This window comes from Vulpes lagopus, chromosome 12 (assembly GCF_018345385.1).
Source record: "Vulpes lagopus strain Blue_001 chromosome 12, ASM1834538v1, whole genome shotgun sequence".
In the NCBI taxonomy this organism is placed as follows: Eukaryota; Metazoa; Chordata; class Mammalia; order Carnivora; family Canidae; genus Vulpes; species Vulpes lagopus.
In genome coordinates, this window is record NC_054835.1 from 39294969 (window position 1) to 39315312 (window position 20344).

Below are 20344 nucleotides of genomic sequence, written 5' to 3' on the forward strand. Positions count from 1 at the left end.
TCCTGTCCCTAGGCAGTGAGAGATGGGTCAGCAGAAAACATTCTAGGAGAAATGCCAGTCTGGCACCCGGCACATCTGGGAATCAGGGGGGCCGGAGGAGAGGGCATCTTGAGGGAGTAAGGCCCTGATCCTGGGGCACAGATGCCAGTTCCTGTGGGAGGGGAGGAGCACTGGTACCAGACCAGATTGGTAGTGAGGGCTGAGCCCTTGGGCTCCCTGAGTATAATGGGACCTCTTTCCCTTCGTATCTCCATCCTCCACCGGCCAATGGGTATGTATCTGGCATCAGATTAGGATGAGTGCTAGTCTTCTCTCCCAGTATATGAACTCGGGGCAGAAGAGCCCTCAGAGGGTCTTAAGCACCCCTTCCTCCCTGGATGGGTAGGAGCACGTCATCCTATAGTGGAGAAAAATCTAATCCCCTAGGGGCTTTGGGGGAAATGGTATGAAGTTTGTGATTGTCCCGTGTACATCATGTAAATCGGCCTTTATATCCTCTTGGGATTACAGGGTCCAGATCTCTAACACCCACCTCTCCCTCCTTGCTTGTCCTCCACCCATGCAGGGTATGCAGAGGGAAAGGGCAAGCCTGCAGAATCCTGGGGAAACTAGGTACCTACTTGGCAAGCTGTGTCCATGCCTTCTCATCTCCTAGTCATCACAGAAGCATCCTCCACACCATGTGAAAGGTGCCCCTTAGAATTGTACAACAGCCCTGCAGGGTCTCTGGTGAGACAAGATGGCCAGAGGTCAGGGCTTATCCCCGCTATTCTTTCTAGCCTTCCACTGTACCCTCCTAGGTCCCAAGGCTTAGACTCCTCTTGCCTTGGGAATAGTTTGGCAGAGGGTATCTGGCTTCTCTTTCTGCCTTTTTCTCTTATAGCTAAACTTCAGCAGATGACTGGGGGAGGGCAGCCAGTTGGCATGCCCCTTCCCTTGGCCTTGCTATGTCCAGCTGCCTACTGAAGGGTTTCCTCCTTCCATATTAAGCTTTTGTCCCCCTAACCTTCCCATACCCCTCCTGTCCCAGCTTTCTGAGCCAGAAAAGGTTGTGGATTAACACTGCTCAGGCCCCCAGAGGTGGGGGTGGGGTGGGACACATGCGTCAGAAGTCCACAATTCTGCATCAGTGGACTGACCCTTGACTCTTGGAATCTGGGGGAGTGGACAGTGGGAAGATCAGTGTTTGGACTGGGGAGCTCCTAAACTGTGCTCTTGGGTCTCTCTGGGACAGGGTTAGGGAACAGACAGACTGGGTTAATTTTTAGTCAACGCAGCAAATATTGTCCCCCTTACTTCAGTACTGGGAATCCAGTCATGTCATGGGAACAAGGCCTTCCCAGAAATTCTGTGCCTTGGGGGAGGCGGGGGGAGGAGCATGGCTGCTTAACATTTTTTCTTTAGTATTGGCAAAGCCAGAATTATTGGTGCCTCGGGTATCAGGAGTCTTTCCATTTAAAGACATAGGAGCTGCAGGGATAAGTCTGTCCTCCTTCCCCTCCACCCAGTCTACTGGCATTTTCTCATCTATGAAATGGAGATGACAACGGGACTTGCCTCACAGACTTGGGGTGTCTGGCATGGAGTAAGAGCTCTGTCAGTTGGAGCCATCATGAGGAGGGTGATGAAGAAGCTGAGGAGATTTCAGTTGACGCTTAAATCCTCCTCTGATGTTGGGACTTTGAGGGGCATTAGGGCAACTGAGCAAAGTAGGGGGAACATTCAAGGGAATTGAGAGGGGTAGGGAGGAACTCAGTGCTTCTTGCTGTTGTAGACATGGAAAGGACAGGCCAGCTTTCCTTCAGTCTGAGGCTGGCAGCATGGCACAATGGTGAGGGGGATGTCCTGTGACCCAGACCTTAAAGAACGGCCTGGGTACCTGGCATGAGTGATCTTTGTTTCTCTAGGCAGAGTCCAGGGGAAGAAAGAAAAGGCCTTTCTTGCAGGGTAGGGGGATGAGCCTCCAAATAGTGGCTGAAACACCTGTGTCTGGGTGGTTGGGACCACCCACCTCACAGCCTCACCCGAGGTGTCTTGAAGGAGACTGGGGTTGAGGAGGAATCATGGGGTTGAAATCAGGCTGCCAAGAAGAGGAAATCCTCTAGCTTTGACCATGAACTTTTCAGCCAGTGGTGCTTTTCTTTCTCTGGGCACCTTACCCTCAGTTGCTAGAGCAAAGACCAGGGTTTGCCTTTAGCTGCATGTTGTTGGCCTAACTCGGAGCAGGGGCTGGAGGAGATGATCTGGCTTATGTGGAAGCCCCACCCCCTAAATAAGCCTTTTGGAAGTCAGAAAGCCAGATCTTTCAGGGGCTAGGTCTGACTCTGGGGGGACCCACAGGGACTGGGGTCTTTCCAGAGGTGCCCCCCTGGGTGAGCAGTACCAGGTGGCTGGAATTCCTGAGTAAGCAGGGAAGTAGCAAGTATTTAGCCAGTTTTGGAGATGGGTAGGTTAACATTTTCAGAGGCCCAAAGCTGCGACCCTCACCCTCCCAAACCCAGAGCCTGGGGGTGGATCCTGGGGTGGATCCTTAGTCTGCCTGTTAAGCAAGGCTGGGCAAGGAAAAGTTACAGATTAAATGGAAAGTCAACAAGTTATGGTGCAGGCAGTGTGCCCTGCCCTGGGTCTGTGTCTCTCCCTGGGGCAGGGTCAGAGTGCCTGAGTGCATGTGGGTGTGCATGTGGGGACCAGTGTGTGCCTGGACACGTGATCGTTTGTATATGTTTGTGGTTCTTGAGTCCTGGCCTGTCTGTGTCTGAGTGGGCAGATATGGGTATAGTCTGTGTACCTGTGTCTCCATGAGAGTAAGTAAGCAGCTATTCTCTCTATCTGGTGTATTCTTCTCGAAAGCTTAGACACGAGTCAGGGACAGACCGGGACCAGATCTGGAGAGTGGCAGAGCAGCTGGGAGTTGGCATGCTTGGTGTTAATGAAGGATCGAACTCTTCCGTGGAGTGCCCTTTTGGTGGGGTGAAGCAGTCTGGCCTCAGGCAAGAGGGGTCCAAGTATGGCATTGATGAGTATCTGGACTCAAATATGTGTGTTTTGGAGGCTTGTAGGATTCTTCAGTTCTTCAAAAAATAAAAAAGGAAGCTTGCCTAACAACAACAAAAAAAGTGGGGAAACCAAGGAGGGGGAGGCTGGGCAATGCTGCCTGCTTAGTTTTCCCCAGATAATCCCCTCAGTGTGTCATGGGGCCCTACCCACACAAGAGTATAAACTATGCTTCCAGCTTTTGCCCTGTGGCCCATGCAGCTCCAGGTTTCAGTGAGCCAACCCAGTTGTCCTTTTTTTTTTTTTTTTTAATATTTTATTTATTTAAGAGAGAGAGAAAGAGAATGTGCATGCAAGCAGAAGGAGAGGGAGAGGGAGAGGGAGAGGGAGAGGGAGAGAGAGAACCCCAAGCAGACTATGTGCTCAGCGCAGAGCTTGACTTGGGGCTTGATCTCACAACCCTGAAATCATGACCTGAGCCAAAACCAAAAGCTGGACATTCAACCAACTGAGCCACCCAGGCGCCCTCTCCTTGTCTTCCTTAATGATACCTCCTGAATTAAGAGATAAACATTCTATATATCTATTAATAAACCCCCAAGTGTTAGTCATTTGTGAACTTCAACTCTTAGAAACTCAACATTGGAAAGCCTAGTTGCAGTTAAATTTCTACTCCAGATCTCTTTAGGTTCTTGAGCCCTTTACCACCCTGCTGGGTCACACTTCCAGGATGGGAGGTTCTCTACTTCCGATTGTTAGAAAACTCATCTTTCTCAAACCTAAGAACATTCTGCCAACTTACCAAAGGAACAAGTGTCACTGGAGAAGTAGTGCTTCCCTTTATGGCTGTGAAAGGAAAAGCAAACTCAAAGGAAAGACCAAAACCTTTCTCAGGTTTCAAGAGTGCCCCTCAAATTAGCATCATGGGCTGTGGCAAATGAGTCCTTTTGATCCCTTCCAGTCTTTTCTGGGTAGAATGGTGATGCTTTTGTTCATGTTTCAGCTTAGCCTCTGTTGTTCCAGGATTTAGCTCTAATTCCTTTAGGTCTTCGATTTCCTCTTCCTCTCCATTATCTACCTCCACCCTACACCCCTGAAACCCTGTGACCTCATCCAAAAGTCTTATGGTATTGTGCAAGGTGGATGCAGGGGCAGAGGTCACTGGCCAGTTTGGGCCTTCTGGCCAGAAAGGTTCCTTGGAAGGGTCTACAGGGAAAAGCCTGGATCCTAGATATTTTCTCTGGTTCAGAGTGAGGGTTTGGGGTCCATATTTTTTTTAAAGATTTTATTTATTTATTCACGAGACACACACACACACACACACACAGAGAGAGAGAGAGAGAGAGAGAGAGAGAGACGGGGACATAGGCAGGGGGAGAATCAGGCTCCCACGGGGAGCCTGATGCAGGACTCAATCCCAGGACCCCAGGATCACGCCCTGAGCCAAAGGCAGATGCTCAGCCACTGAGCCACCCAGGTGCCCCTGGCCCTTCTTCTTATGGCCACCATGACAATCCTAGTCTTCTGAAATTTACTCACATCTTTTGTCACAGCATTAGGAGGTCTTGCTATAGTGCTTTCTCCTTTATTGACCCATAAGAACTTGATGTTGTCAATGAGACTGGAGTACCCTCCAGACTGTCCTTCTTGGGATGTTAAATATGGAAAAGGATAGATTATATCTATCTGCTCCATTTATTCCTTACCTTTGGTTCTTCTTTCTAAGCCAGCCCTCTACTCATGACAACACCTTCTTCCCATCCTTGGTGACTCAATTTTATAAATAACCTTTGGTATGGAATCTTGACAAAGACTTTCTGAAAGTCTAGATTTCTCCTTGCCTGGTTTTCCTGTATCTACTTGCTTCCCCCCACACCACCAGAACTAGGAGAATAAAAAGAGAACTAACCCCCCAACTAACTTTGGCTAGACGGAAAAATACCATTTGACCCAGAGGCAGCTCTGGGACTGCTGCCATGCATGGAGGAACCTGCTAACTCCTCAGGAAAAAAAATCCTGACGCAAACCAGATGTAACCTTCTGTCTGGCTGCCAACATCTGGAATGCTGGCAGGGGCTTTGCATTCAGGCCGGCAGGGAGCTGCCAAGCCCAAGCATTTTAGAGGTGACTCTGATCTGCAGAGAGGTCTTGCAATCTCTTTCTCCAGCTCAGTCCTGTATTCTGGTTTTTGCTGCCTGAAGGTTTGGAGCAGTGGTTACAATTCTGGGACTTCTAGATTGGGTTGTTCTTGAGTTCAGATATAATCTTCAGGAAATCCCAGGGAGAGTGCACAAGTCCAGCCTCACTACCCCCATCTCCAGTTCGCCAGTGCCCTGGCTCTGGACAATAGACATGGACTTTGAATGGGGTCTAAGATCCAAGGATGGGAGGTGTTGAGGTGGGGGAATTGAAGGATATTTTCAGTTCTGTGGCCACATAGTGTGTTACACACACACACACACACACACACACACACACACACTACGGATGCCTGCATGCAGGCATACACACCCACTCCCACTCCTTCTCTCCTGTTCAGCTAATGGGGAGAGCCTTTTGGGCCAGATTTCTCATCACTCATGGAAACTCTGATTTTGGCCATGTGGAAGAGGGGCGGCAGAGCCAACAGATCTGGGGATCCCCTGGTTGGCTCAGCCAGATGCTGAAAAGAGCAGGAAAGGAGACAGGAAGAGAGAGCAGATGGAGTGGGGATGGTAGGAGGACCTGAATGGAGGAGGGTGCGAGATCTGGTGGGGAGGCCCCTGCCTGCCTTAGACCTCCCTGCAGAGCCCAGGGGACTCTCCTGCTGTCTGCGCAGCTGCAGCTGATGACTCATCTGAGGGCTGGACTGGGTGGGGTGAGGGACAAGGCAAAGACTTTAAGAGGAATATTCTCCTGAGGAAATCTCAGGAGAGTGGGGAGGAAAGGAGGGTGTTGCTTTCATCCCTCCCACCCTAAGGTCCCCTGTTCTCTCCCAGAGCCAGGGTAGAGAGAATCCCCAAGAAGAAAGCAGGTGGGGAGTCTGGGTTGGTATGTTGCCCTGTCTTTTCCCAGTGCTGACCTCTCTCCCATCTCGGCCTGACTGCAGACAAGGATGAGGGTGACCACCCCAACAACAGCTTCAGTCCCTGTAGCGCCCACGACCGCAGGTGCCTGCAGAAGCACTTTGCCAAAATTCGAGACCGCAGCACCAGTGGGGGGAAGATGAAGGTCATCGGGGTGCCTCGGGAGGAAGCTCGGCCTGTGGTGAGGACTTCTGACCTACAAATGCACCTGTGCACAGTCACAACCCACCCTCCCCACACTAGATCTGGACTATGATCATTCAGCAAACATTCTTTGGATGCCTACTATGTGCAAGACATACCTGGTATACGTCCCCAGGACCCAGAGAATCCTCATTCCTTTCCTGGTCATCAGTCATATACACTGATATAGTTGAAGTGATTGTTAAGTACTGAAATATTTCTGTACTCGTTTGTAAATAGTAAACACCAAGCCACCTGGTGTTTCTTAGCCCTTCTCTTGGCTTCTCCATGCAGAGTCTTTCAGTAACTAAAGAGTTAACGCTGGCCACAGCAGGGGCCCTGGAGACCCTGCCCCAGCATCTGGCTAATGTCCTTTCTGATGGATGGTTCTAATGGATCTGCGGTTCTAATGGATCCCGCCTGGGTTCCATAAGTTAATTGTATGATGTCAGCTATCCCTTCAGCTTGGAAGTCACTCCATTCCCAACCATCTCCATAGGTTTCCACAACCCCTTTCCCCCACAAAGTCCCTTCCATTCACACCCCTCCTTTTTGGAAGCTCTTTGGCCCAATATTCTCTCTGCAATGTCCTGCTCTGCCCACCAGGGTCCCCTGAATCTACTGGGGCCTGCCCAGCCTCTTGGCTTTCAGTCTTGACCTGACCCCTAGCTTTGGTCTTCCTGCTTCTCTCCTTTCTGCTAAGCAGTTTCATTCTCCCTTCCTTCAGCCCCAGGGCTCCTGCCAGAGTGAGCTGCACCGGGCCCTGGAGCGTCTGGCTGCCTCACAGAGCCGCACCCACGAGGACCTCTACATCATCCCCATCCCCAACTGCGACCGCAATGGCAACTTCCACCCGAAGCAGGTGGGTCTTCATCCCTGCCTGTCCTGGCCTTAGCTCTTGGGGCATTACTTGTCTCTCAATAGGGTAGTCCAGGATGGAGATCTCAAGTAGAGGAGAGACCTCTCAACCCAAACCTAACCCCTGGAACCCTTCCCCAGCCTTAAAGCCTCAGTTTATTTTGCCCACCACACTCATTTTGGAGATGAGGAAACTGAGGCCCAAAGTCACAGAGTGAGTTAATGGCAGACCAGCTATCCTGCCTCCCTATCCAGGGCTATTTCCATCACCTCTGGATTCACCATTTAGCACTCCTGCTAACCTCTCTACCTCCCAGCACTCTCTCATTCCCTGTACTGTACTCCATCCTATGAGTAGTTCTTTGCCATAGAATGTTTCTAGTTTCATTTGGAGATAAAGGGTCTCAGTCATAAAGGGTCAAGGAGGAGACTCAGCCTGGCCCTTCCACCAAGCTGAGTAACCAAACCACGTGGGGTACAGCCAGGATGGAGGTGAAGTCAGATCTGACAGCTGGGGATGGGAGCTTGGGATGGGAGCTCTGGATGGAAGCAGAAGAAGGAGTGAAGTAGGAGAGAAAACGTGAATGCAGAAGCTTCCATACTCCTTCATGCAACATGGGTTCCTCTGATAAGCCCCCCAGGAGGCTAGGATGTTCAGCAAGGTTGGCCTGCCTCAGACCATCTCTGACCCATGAGGGGAGGGCTTACTTGGAGGAGTGGCACATCTGGGCAGAGACTTGTGCTGGGTGTGGCCTGGGGAGTCCTGGCTTGGGTCTTTCTCCAGCTCCTGGTGGGCATAGACACATATATTCTCCCACTCCGTGCTCTATTGACAGATCCACAAAGTGGGCAGCCACTCGACCAGTAGAGGCCTTGATAGGAGAAGGGCTGTCCCCAAGTCTGCAAATCCCAGGATGGCATGAGAGGTTATGGGTGGTGTGCAATGAGTGGAGGACCAGAAAGGGCCCCCCAAACCAGTGCCAAACATACCTGCAAGCTTTATCCCAACACCAATTTCATCCTTGTCCTATTTAAAAAATATTTTATTTATTTATTTGAGAGACAGAGAGAGAGAGAGTGCAGTGAGCTGGGGAGGGGTAGAGGGGGAGGGAGAGAGAATCTCAAGCAGACTCCCTGCTGAGCGGGGAGCCGCATGTGGGGCTCAATGGATCTTACAACTCTGAGATCATCACCTGAGCCAAAACCATGAGTTGGGTGCTCAGCCAACTGAGCCACGCAGGCACCCCTTCTTGTTCTAATTCTTAAAAACTTTTTTCCTGGGGTACCTGAGTGGCTTAGTCAGTTAAACATCTGCCTTAGCCTCAGGTCATGATCCCAGGGTCCTGAGATGGAGCCCTACATCAGGCTCCCTCTCAGTGAGGAGTCTGCTTTTCCTTCTCCCTCTGCTGTTACCCCTGCTTGTGCTCTCTCTCTCTGTCAAATAAATAAATAAAATCCTTTAAAAACACTTTTTTACTCATTAAAAAAATTAATAGATTTTATGTTCTAGAGCAGTTTTAGATTTACAGAAAAGTTGAGTAGAAAGTACAGGATTCCCATCTACTTCCTCACCCCTAGGTTTCCATGTTAACATCTTGCATTAGCATGGTACATATGGCACTACAAATTAAAGAACTAATAGTGATACATTATTAACTAAAGTCCACAGTTTATATTAGGGTTCACTCTTTGTGTTGTACAGGTCTATGTGTTTTCTTCCTTCAATTTTTATCCCACTGAAAGTTCTGACACTTGAGCCCTTTATCACTAGACCAATGCTGACCTCTGAGACAACCTTTACTTTTTGGCCAAGATCTCTCTATTCCATGAGCTCAGAGGGTCTGTGCTCATGAAAGAGCCTCTGCCCTCACAGGCCGTCTTGGATCAACTATCTGACGTGGGCTGGGCTGGGATTGGGGCAGGCTGCCTGGGAACTGACCTCTCACACCCTTGTCTTGGCAGTGTCACCCGGCCTTAGATGGGCAGCGCGGCAAGTGCTGGTGTGTGGACCGGAAGACAGGAGTGAAGCTTCCAGGGGGCCTGGAGCCAAAAGGGGAGCTGGACTGCCACCAGTTGGCTGACAGCTTCCGCGAGTGAGCCCTGCCAGGAGGCAGGGGGCTCAATGCCCCCTGCCGTCCCCATCCCCTAGAGGCTACAGAGCTGACCTGGAGCCTGGGTCTGAGTCCTGGCTCTGTCTCTGGCCTAGAAGTTTCCCTTTCTGTGTGTATGTGTGTGTGTATGTGTGTGTGCACGCACGCATGGGTGTGCCCTTGGGGTGAGCCAAAGCCTAGGGGTGTCTTCTTTGGTCTTAGATAGCCTGAGACGTCTGAGAGTGGCAATGGGGAGCCCTGGTATGTCTCCAAATTGATCGTGGACTCATTCATTCATTCATTCATCCATTCATCCAGCCGTTCTAAAACATTTATTGACAACATATTACATGCCAGCTCTGGTTTTTTTAGCCCTGGGGGCTCTTATTCTGACTTTCTCTGATTTGGGCATCTGGGGTCATTTCTTATAAGCTGAGCACAAGTTTGTGGGGGAAGAGAAGTCTCTTTTCCAAAATCAGAGGAGGAAAGTAGTCATGTACCTTGACTGTTGTACCTTGTACCATTGTCATTCCCCTCAATTTAGTCAGAGGGTGGAGGCCATAGGGAAAGTGTGGAGTGGCAGATGATTCAATGGGCAGGAGTCCCAGACTCACTCCCAAACTCAAGCCTGCCAGGCTCCCCTTCTTCTCTTCTCTAGGTCCCTCCAGTGGGAAGGACCTATAGAGACAAGCCCACCTTTGGGTCTGGTATGCCATCTGCTTGGTTGCCTGGCAGCCCAGGCCCTGGTGTGGGGGAGGGAAGAGGGCTAGAAGAAGTCATACAGGACAGAGGGCTGGGGAGCAGGGGCCCATCTCTGAATAGGAAGAAAAAATGCACAGTTGGACTGCATGTGCCTGATGGAGAAGAGGACACACATGCTGGGGGGTAAAGGATTTGCCTGGGGTCCTGCATCCTTCCCTGTTTGTGGTCATAGCCACAAAGTCATCAGGATGACTCCATCCTTCCAGTGGTTCACTGCCTGTGGCTTTGCCTCCCTTCCTATACCTCCCTACTACCCTCCAGGCATTTCTGGTTTGACTGGATAGAAGGAGACTTAGGGACCTACCAGTTGGCCATGATGTCTTGTCTTTTTTTTTTTTTTTTTTTTAACAAAACAGAACAAAACAAAACAAAACAAAAAAACCTAGACAATTGTGTTTTGTTGATTTATTTATAATTAGAGACAGGGATGCACGAGGGGTGGAAAAGGGGGGTCATCATGTGGTCCCCAGAACTGTCCTATACGGTAAGAGCATTGCAAAGAGTCAACCAATTCATCCTCCCCTTCCCTGCAGCCTCTTCCTAGGGGGCTTCCTTGTCCCCAAAGTCATACTGTTTGTGTTCAAATAATGGTTTCTGAAGGAAGGCAAGCAAGGACAGTTCTGCTGGTCCAGAGTTATTCCTGGGATCATCTGGTGTGTGAAGCTGGGGTATCTCCTAGGGCATCAGGCAGATTGGATTTACATCTGAATTTGATGTATTTGGTGGAGGAGGCACTTCCCTGAAGTTGGAGAAAGAGGGTAAACTCCAACACAGTCCATAGCTCTGACTGCCTAGATTCCTTAATGGGGTAGTTGTGTCAAGATTTGGTTCTGAGAGGCTGGGAGTAGGGGCATCTTTGATCTTGCTGTCCTGAGCTCAGCAGGCTGTGGTCTCTTGGTGCCAGACTCAGAATCTGTGCCCAAGTGGTATAATTGGATTTCTGGTCATCTCCCAACATCCTTCTCTCCCATCTCTGTGCTCTGTGTGTGTGTACACTAATCTCCTGGGTGGGTGGGAGGCTTCTTAGGAGGTCCTGGGCAGCCTGAAGACCCTGTGAACCAAGTCTGCTGCACTCTGGGGGAATTGGCTGCTGTTGGTTGTCTTCTGGATTCCTAGCCCCTTCTCAGTTCCAGAGGCACTACCTGGCCTTTTAATTCACTGGCTTCTGATGAGCTGACCTCTGTGCTATCTGCATATTGAATCTGAGCCTGCAATCCTCATCTCTCTAGCTCTGCCTCGGTGGCAGCATCTCGCAGCCATCTGGTCTCCCTAAGGCATCACAGGCCACTGCCAGCAGTAGGAGATTAAAGAACAAAGTGACCTTGGCCCTCTGACCACCCTTCACAGAGCCCCTACTTCTTGGGCTGAAGCCAAGGGATGTTGGGGCAGGAGGCAAGTGCAGGCTGACAATTAAGTTTTAGGTCCTTAAACCAAATAAATGTAGGGAAAAGTATCTTTTTCCCTAAAGCACCTCTTTAAATTCCTCCTTTTTCTCCAGCTCCCCTTCTCAATGCTGTACCCTGGCAGTGGATACTAAGAGGTCCTTTTCCTCCCATGGGCCTTTAAGAAAAGCTGGATCTGCTTGGGAGGTAGCTGCATATATGGCCTGGGATGTGCCTTTGTGTCATGTCTGCATATTTGTGGTATGTGTGTATGGGTTTGTGTGTGCACGCATGTGTGTAAATATAGCAAAGTGATACTTTTGAATATACAAAGTGAGAAGTGAATGCATGTGTACTGGTCTGGGTATGTGTAGAGGAGATGCTAATTCAAGGGGTGTGTCTATGTGGGCTCTGTGACTCTGCATGTGAATGTATGTGATGTGAGGCAAGAGGGAATAGAAATTCACAGAATATGTACATACTTCCCTTCAGGCTGTGAATGAATGGCCCTCACTCATTACATGTTCCCACTGTAGGATTTGTGGGGAGCTCAAGCACCAAAGGATAGAGGATACACACTTGGGGAGAGGGAATTACACATCCCACAAAACACTGCCCTCTCCCCTGCCCACCGCCTCCCCCCCACATACATGCTTGCCTCCAAGATCTGGGAGCCAGGTCCCAGGTGTCTAAAAAGAAGGAAATAAAAGCAGCTCTTTGTCAATGTGGACACCCTCCACCACTGCCAGGCCAGATGAAATAAATCATCCTGGGCAGTGTCATAGTGGGGAGAACTAGGATCCAGAGAGGAATTGCTGGTCTAGTTTGCACTTAGTCCTGCCCCCTCCTTGCCCCACCATAGCCTCCAAATACCCTTGGATGGTCATTCTAGTAGCCATGGGACATCAGCATGTTTGGCAGAGGTGGAAGGGAGAAGGTGACAAGGAAATTTCTTGTGTCCTGTTGGGATTTACCCACATAAACTTAAAACTGAAGTCCTTGAGTACTCTGCCCTGCCTCCCCAAGAAAAGTTATTCCCCTCCTGGCTTGGAGCAGGGGGGTGGGAGGCACCCCACCAGGACCCCTTAGCCCATTGGTGCTGATCTACATCAGGCATTTGGTTTCCATTTCCCAGCTCATTAGTGGAGATTGAAGCCCTGCTGTCGCTGAGGGTTGGGGGCAGGGTTTTCCACTGGCAAGCCAGCAGGGTGGGAGTAGGGAGAAAAATGGGGAGACTTGGACTGACTCCAGTATTGGATTCAGGCAAGGGCATCTCTGGAGAGTAGGCCAAGCTTCCTGGTCCCTCCTCCTACGAAGGCCCCTAGGTTTCAACTACTGCAATCCCTTTAGCTCCTTCCAGGAAAGACTGCTTGTCCCAACCCCTCTGCCCTCTGGGCCAGATTTAGCCATACCAAGCTGCTCCAAGAATGCTATGAGGCATGCAGGACTTGGGGTGCCTGCTTGACCCCCTTCCTGGGGGGGATATGACTATGTAGTCAATGACCCTGAAAGATCCCCAGCCAGAGAAAGCACCTGCATTCCAGACCCCTATGGCAATGTCAACTCTGACCTAGAAAGAGAAAGTCTAGATGATATGGTTGGATGGAACTAGGAAGCAGGCTGGCACCTATGACACAATGTGTTGGGTCCGTTGTTGGGTCCTGGGGTCGCCTTAGGGAAGAGGGGAGGAAAAGCGGTTGGTGAATCAGGGGAGAGGGTCAATGGGGAGGAGGCATATTCATGGGGGAGGAGGGAGTTAATGGGAACAATAAGTGGAGGAGAGACAATGGGGCAGACATTTACACACACCCATGGGGGAGTAGACACCACTACAGCCAGCCAGGGTCTAATTACATCTTCACTGTCCCCTCTATGTCTGAGGCCCCAGGGGCTGGGGAGAGTTAGGGTCAGGGAGTAGAAGTGGGGGTGCTGAGGATAATTAGAAACATGCTCTACTGAGTGAGCAGGCGCCACCAGGACCATTTCTCTCCTTGGCCCCTCCCCTCTTCCCCAGATCCCCAACCCCCTTCTTCATGACCTGGACAATTCCAGCCAGACTAGGGGAGGGGCTGGTGGAGCCTGGGAGTAGAAACCCGGTGGGATTGGCTTCCTGGGCCCTTACATAGTCTCTAAAGTGCAAACAACATATTTTCGCCATGCAATGGTATTTAATTACACATAAAAACAGAGCCATTAAACTGAAATTAAACCCTTGTTGGAATCACTTAATTCAGGGCATGACAAATTGCTTTCAGTGGAGGCGGCCGTGAAGTCCCCCCAGGGAGAGATGGAGATTAGCGGCTTCCATGGCTGGCTGGGTCCCCTCTTTCTCTTTAGAGCTGGCTCCCTTGCCAGCTCTAAATTCTGAAATTGGGATAAACCTTCTTCCTAAAGACCACCCAAGCCAAGGGAAACCTCTAGGTTTGTTTAGGATGATAAAACTGGAGTGTTGGGGAATCACAGTATCACTGTCCAACCCAGTTTTAGATAATACTGGTCCATTTTATCGTTGGGGAAGTTGAGACTCAATTGTAAACTCATCTGAGCCAGGATTAGAACCCTGGCACCAAGCTGTGACCACGATTTTTTTTTTTTTCTTCAAGCATGTCTCTTTCATCCTGCGCCTGGAGACAGGAGTTGGGACTGGGGAGGTGGGGGTTGGGGAACCAGAGCAGGTCCCAGTTGGGGAGGGTAGATTTATCCAGAACTGAGCTCCCACCTGATCCAAGTCTAAGAAATGGCAGGGAAGGTGGAATGGTGGCTCTGGTTGCTTACCATCTGGGTGAGGTTGGGCAGGTGGGACCTTTAATTCCTATGAGCCACAGTTTTCCCATCTGTTGAAGGTGGATCCTAATTCCTGGTTAAGATGGGTGGGTAGAACGCACAAATAGGGCTTAGGGGCAAGTTCAGTAAGGGCTTTTATTAGACTTCCTTTTCAGGAACTCTGCTTCCCTATTTGTGCTAAGATCCAGTTGGGATCTGGTGGTTTCCAGGACCTTCACTTGCGCTGACCCTATTTGTAGCCCTTTCTCCTCCTCCCAGGTCCCTCTTTCCTTCAGTGTCCCACTCTTCTCTGCAGCCTGCTTTTCTAACATGGACAGAGGGCTGGAGTCCATACTACTGGCCCTAGGATTTGCCTGCCTTTCCTAGTCTTCCAGTGGCTGTGTGAGACCCACCTGGGAGGTGAAAGAGATAAAACAGGACAAGGACAGCACTCTGGGGAGGGGTTGACGGGGGGGGGGGGTCGTGGTTGTGTGTACAACCTCCCTCTCCCATGTGCCCTCTATGATCTGGGAACCTGCTCTGATTGGAACTAGATGGGCCTGCTGCGGCTGGAGACATCTCAGAAGTCCATTCACTCAATGCACCCCCTCTCCCCCTAGGAGGGGAGGTGGATGTACATTAAGGGAAAGTGGGGATCTGGGTGGGGGGGTTTATGTGTTGGGGCTGGGAGAGAGAGAATCCTTTCCCTCTTTCCTACTCTGCCCACTAATGAGAACTTTTCTATTAGCCCAGGAAGGGTGGCAGTGGAGTACTGGCCAGCTGAGGACAAATTTGTCACTGAGGCTTGGGTGGGCAGCCCCTGACCACTCATCAGCCTCCTTTGGGAGCAGCACCCCTCCCCCATCTCTGCAGCAAAACTCAGCTGCAGGTTGCCACGCAGGGGCTGACTAGGTCTGTATACTGTCTCCTGCAGTGGCCTCAAGGTCATTCCCCTTCCCCTTGGTCTCCTGGGCCTTGGTGGACAGAGAGGTTCCTGTGCTGGGGGTTGGGGTGGAAGCGCTGGGGCCCAGGGTTCCCATCATTGCAGGCCTGGCAGCTACCCGGCTGCAGATGGCTCCCCCGCCAGCCTGGCGGCCAGCACAAATGCTTTACAGCTGTACCTCTATCGGCTTGCCCCGAAGAGGTTGGAGACAGAGGCAGGAAGCTGGGGGGATACAGAGGGGCACACATGGATTGCTGGGGGTGGGTATGAGACAGACCAGGACAGCTGCCCAGCAAACCCAGGATGTTGGGAAAGTGAGAATGGCAATGAATACCGGGGCCCTGAGATTTTTGGGAAAAGCTTCCCCACCTTGGGGGGCTGGAATGAGGGCTTCCTGGGGAAGAATTGTGAGGCAGCAGAGCCAGGGGGCGGGGGTGGGGGCCACTGACTAGGAGGGCCAGGACTCAGGATCCCTACCTCCCTCCTGGGTCCTGGTCTTTGAGTAGAGCCAGAGCTTCTAAATTGGAATAGCAGGGAGGGAAGCTTAGTCTTGTCCCCACCCAGGGGAAATTGGACCAGACTTCTCAGGAAATAAATTCAATTTTCCAGCATCATGGAAGGTTAGTCGGACAATAGAGTTTTTTTCCCCCAAAAAACATAAGTAAAAAAAAAAAAAAGTCCAATTGCCTTTGGCTGAGCTGTTTCCCAACTTCATTTCTCAGCCTCATTTCAAGGCTTCCCATTCAAAGTGACATGTGACTGCTCAGTGACCCTGGCCTGATTGCTGGCTGTGTGAGGGGTCAGGCCAGGCCAGCCCGGAACTGTGACCACCCCCACTTCTAAAAGCCCTGGGCAGGCTCTGCCCCATGCAATGAGGGAGGGGCTGTGGTAAAAGCAAGAACCCTCCCCAAAAGAGATTTCAGAATTTAGGGGTGGGTGAGTCCTAAATCCTGGGCAGTAGGCCCAGAGGGGTTTATGTTGAAATATAACTGGGGCCTTAAAAGTTTTGACAAGTTTTCTTTTTTGGGAGAGGGATGGGAAAGTTTGCCTTTAAAATGCAAAGAGACTTTGTAAATCCCTGCATTGGGGATGTTCTTGGGGGTCTAATGGAGGGGAGCTGGCCCACAGGCTGGGGAAAGGCTAGCCTCCAGTTTGTGCTCTCTGCAGATGGTGGCCTTGTAGGAGATGCTGGGCCCTGGCAGAGGAAAGTAGGATCAGTGCAATCCAACTTAGAGGGCAGATCTGGAGTGGGGGGAGAACAGAAGCTGCCCATAGGCAGATCCTACAGTTTTGGGTGAGAGGTAGTGTTGGGGAAGACCACACAGGAAGCTTTGGGGAGAGCCTAGTGGAGAGGGTTGCATGTTGGTGGAGAGAGAATGGCACTGGCCTGGTGGCTAAGAAAGGTCACTATCAAGAAGACCAGGGCTGGGAGCAGCCTTTAAGTTTTTACCCAGCTCACTCATTACTGGAGTCTACTGGAGTCTGTGACTTGCTTGTCTGAAGGCATAAAGGAGCTGGTGGCAGAAGTGGATAAGAACTCAGGGCAATATTCCATTTGTACCATCTCCCAGTGAGTCCAGGGGGATGTTTTGGCACCTACCCTTTCCATAGGTAAGGACTCTCCAGGCACCAGAAAGGGTTGCTAAGTATGGGCTCCAGTTGAGGAGGAAGGTAGGAGGTCCTGAGGGAAGAATCTGGGATTCTGGGTGGGAGATCATAGAGGGAAAAGTGCCACATTCCAGGGAGGAAGAGGGAGGGGTGACTTTATCAACATCCACCAGCAGCCTGGAGACCTAATCCCTGATGGGAGAAGAGGGGTTTGGCAGAGACTCCAGAGGAGAGGCAGACAGCCCTATCCTGGTGTATGTGGAGGGGATTGGACTTGATGACCTTGGGTTCAATAAGCTCCAAATGTCATTAGTATTGTCATTGGCACCATGGGTTTGGGTCCAGATTGCTTGGGTTCAAATCTCACTCCGCTCCTTATTATGGTTGGACCCTGGAAGACTGACTTAGTCTCCTCCTCCACAGTTCTATATCCATCAAATGAGAATAAATAATAGTAATTACATAGTATTACTATCAAGATTAAATGAGATAGGGGTGCCTGGATGGCTCAATCTGTTGTGCACCTGACTCTTGATAAATCATGAAGCTAGTCAATGGCTGAGGGGACCTGCCACCAACATCTGTCTGACCACCTAGACTTCTAATTCTTGATGCAGAAGAGAGAAGCTGTGTGTGTGTAGGTGAGAGTGGTATGAATGGGACAACGATATGTCCCATCTCAGTATTCAGTGTCACATCTAATGCTGTGGAGAACAGAACGTCTCTCCTGGGGCACATACCCTGCCCAGCCCCAGTATGCCTAAGGCTGCACTGTTCACACAGGAGCTCAGCATATGTTTGGCGAATGAATGAATGAATAAGTGAGTGGTGTTCTCCCATCTTTCCCTCATGTTCTCTGGTTCCCTCCTCCTGGCTTGGGTTCCTGGCCTGCTGCAAGTCAAGCTCCATGTGACTCCCTCCACAAGACTCAATTGCAGGGAGGTGGACACTGAGATGCCTTCTAGGAAGCAGAGACTTACAAAATAAGTCCTTGGCTGCTTCTGAGGGCCAGGGTCAGGAGGAAGAGAGCCCCAGCCAGGCTAGCACAGGGGACTGTGGGAGCAAGGAACATGGCTGGGGCAGAATTGAATTGTGTTCCTCCAAATTCACCAGTCCTAACCCTCCAGTATGACTGTATCTGGAAATAGGATTTTTGGGAGTTAATTAAGGTTAGTGGAGATCAGAAGGGTGGGGTCCTAATCCTATAGGCTTGGTGGCCTTATTAAGAAGAAAGAGATTTCCTTTCCCAGGAGCACACACTGAAGAAAGGCCATGTGTGCAAACAACTAGAAGGTGGCCATCTGCAAGCCAAGAGAGGTCTCATCAGAACCCAGCCATGCTAGCACTTTAGGCTTCGGAACTGTGACAGAATAAATGTCTGTTGTTTAAGCCACCCAGTGTTGTATGATGGAAGCCCAAGGAGACTGACACAAGGGGAACGGGGAGGCCCTGCTCCTGCTCTATCCCACATGGCCCTTCAAGTCAGAGGAACCCAGGACCCAGGCCTAGATCAAGTAGGATCCCACCCCAGCCTGGCTCCTTAGGCTCTTATCCCTTTCCTGGCCTGAAGTCCAAGTTCTCACAGCTTCCTTTTCTGATCATATTTCTCCCCAACCCAGTCCTCAGATCCTGTCTCCTGTCCCTAAACACCCTTCTTCTTCTTTTTTTTTTTTTTTAAAGATTTTATTTATTTATTCATGAGAGACACAGAAAGACAGAGAGGCAGAGACACAGCAGAGGGAGAAGCAGGCTTGACACAGGGACCCTGATGTGGGACTCAATCCCGGGTCTCCAGGATCACACCCCGGACTGAAGGCAGCGCTAAACCACTGAGCCACCGGGGCTGCCCAAACACCCTTATTTCTAAAGCACAAATCTGGTCACTTACTACTCCTTGGCTGAAAAGCCTCTGATGTCTCCCCACTGCCTACAGGATGAAATCCAAGTAGGTTGCCATGTAGGATTGTGCACAAATGTACACAAAGGGTCTTGAGTCCAGCCTCATTCATTCATTCACTCCTCCATTCATGTAACAGGTATTCATTCCCTAGACGTTCTCAGCTTGGCACCCAAGGTTCCGGATAATCTGGCTCCCGACTCTCCTTTTCATCCCCTCTCACTTATTCCCCTCACATATCCTTTAGCCACACTGAACATGGTGCCGTCACATACCGGTGTGCTTGATGCACAAATTCATCTTATCTGCTTGTTTGAGAATGCTGAGGCAGAATGGGCCCAGATTTTGAATCCTATTTCCCTGCCATTTCCCAGCTAGGAGAATATGGGCATCAGTGAAATGGGATTAGACATACTTAATGTGCCTCACATTGCACTGAGCGCATAAGAGCCTCCCAGTAAAAGTTGGTTTCTCCACTTCTTTGCATCCTAAACTCCTTTTCATTCTTGAAGACGCAGCCCAAATGTTACCTCCTTGGCAACATTGCCCTCATTCCCTCCACATGGGTAACATTTACATTCCCTGTTTCTACTTTTGCTGCCAGTCCTACATGGCACTCACCAACCTCTGTTAGAATGCTGTTGCACTGATCTGTTTTCCTGGCTCACACGAGCAAAGCATCCAGCCAGAAAACCCTTGCTGCATGAAGCAAGGCACCACCGATCTCTGGGTTGAGAGCCCTTCACCTTCCAGTCCTGTCCTGGTTCTAATCCCTCAGCCTGTTGGAGAGCTTGAGAGTTAAGGACAGGAGGTTGAGGCTGAGGTAAGCAGACAGATGAGTGTGGGGGAGGTGGCAGGGGTGGGGAGGGTGCTTCAGCCTTCTGGGGAGGTGGCTCTGTAGCCAGAAAGGAGGCAGGACTCAGAGAGGATGGCAATCTGAGACTTGAAAAGTGGTTGGCAGTGCAGGCGGCTTACTCTCTCACTTCCCATCTACTCAAGCTGGGCTTTGCTGTGGGTGTAGCCACCTGGGGCCAAAAGGATGTGGGGAAAGAAATTACATGGGACAAGACTGGAAGAGAGAAAAGGTTTTCTGGAAAGAGGGAGAGGAAGGGTTTTCTGGAAAGAGGGAGAGGATGGTTTTGAGGGCAGGTGGGTCAAGAAAGAATGAGTTGGAGAAAGGTGAGGAAGGAGAGGAGAACCTGGAGGTGGGAGGAAGGGGAAAAGGGGTGGCGGGTTGTTTAGGGTGTGTGTATAGACTGCAGATGAGGAGGGATGGAAAGTTGGGAGGGATGACACTGGAAAGTACTGGTGAGGGAGTCTTTAGACCAAGGGCTGTAAGGCCCAGGACCTCCTGAACTTGGGGTGTGAAGGCCCCTCCCCTCTGGGCTGTCCTTCCTCCCCTCTGCTCCCCACCCCATTTACCCTTGTTGGGCTGGCTGCTCTGCCCATCAGCAAAGGTCTAAGTCAAGTTCTTTGTTAAATCTTCCTGGAGGAAAGATGAGCTGTGGTAAATGCAGCAGTGTTATGAGTCCATTGACTTGGTCCACAGCCAGGTCGAGGGGGGTTGGGGTGGGAGGCTGGAATCAAAGTTTGGTAGTGGGTGGGGTGGTGGGGCTCCTCAACAGCGATTTAAAGCCATTAGGAGGGTCTCTTTGCAGGCCCTCCAGGCAGAGCAGCTCCTGCCACTGGGTCACAGAGCTGGGCCTCAACAGAAGCAGCAGCTCCCCTTCCTAAGCCTCCTTAGGAAAGTGGATTTCTTGAGGCCCCTCCTATACCACTTGGCACAACTTGGATGGCCG

General features: G+C 50.7%; 1 protein-coding gene across 1 annotated transcript; it reads left to right on the forward strand.

Moving 5' to 3' along the window:
• The first annotated feature begins 724 nt into the window (after positions 1-724).
• On the forward strand, positions 725-9534 carry IGFBP4 (insulin like growth factor binding protein 4). Its single transcript, XM_041725143.1, has 4 exons — positions 725-749; positions 6083-6240; positions 6970-7104; positions 9063-9534. The coding sequence occupies exons 1-4, from the start codon at positions 740-742 to the stop codon at positions 9195-9197; spliced, it is 438 nt and encodes a 145-aa protein (XP_041581077.1). The 5' UTR covers positions 725-739; the 3' UTR covers positions 9198-9534.
• The last annotated feature ends 10810 nt before the right edge of the window (positions 9535-20344 follow it).

Excerpts from the sequence above, each read along its gene's own strand:
- IGFBP4 (XM_041725143.1), top strand. Across the intron at positions 6,241-6,969 it reads GGGAGGAAGCTCGGCCTGTG|CCCCAGGGCTCCTGCCAGAG; the intron begins GTGAGGACTTCT and ends CCCTTCCTTCAG. Across the intron at positions 7,105-9,062 it reads GCAACTTCCACCCGAAGCAG|TGTCACCCGGCCTTAGATGG; the intron begins GTGGGTCTTCAT and ends TTGTCTTGGCAG.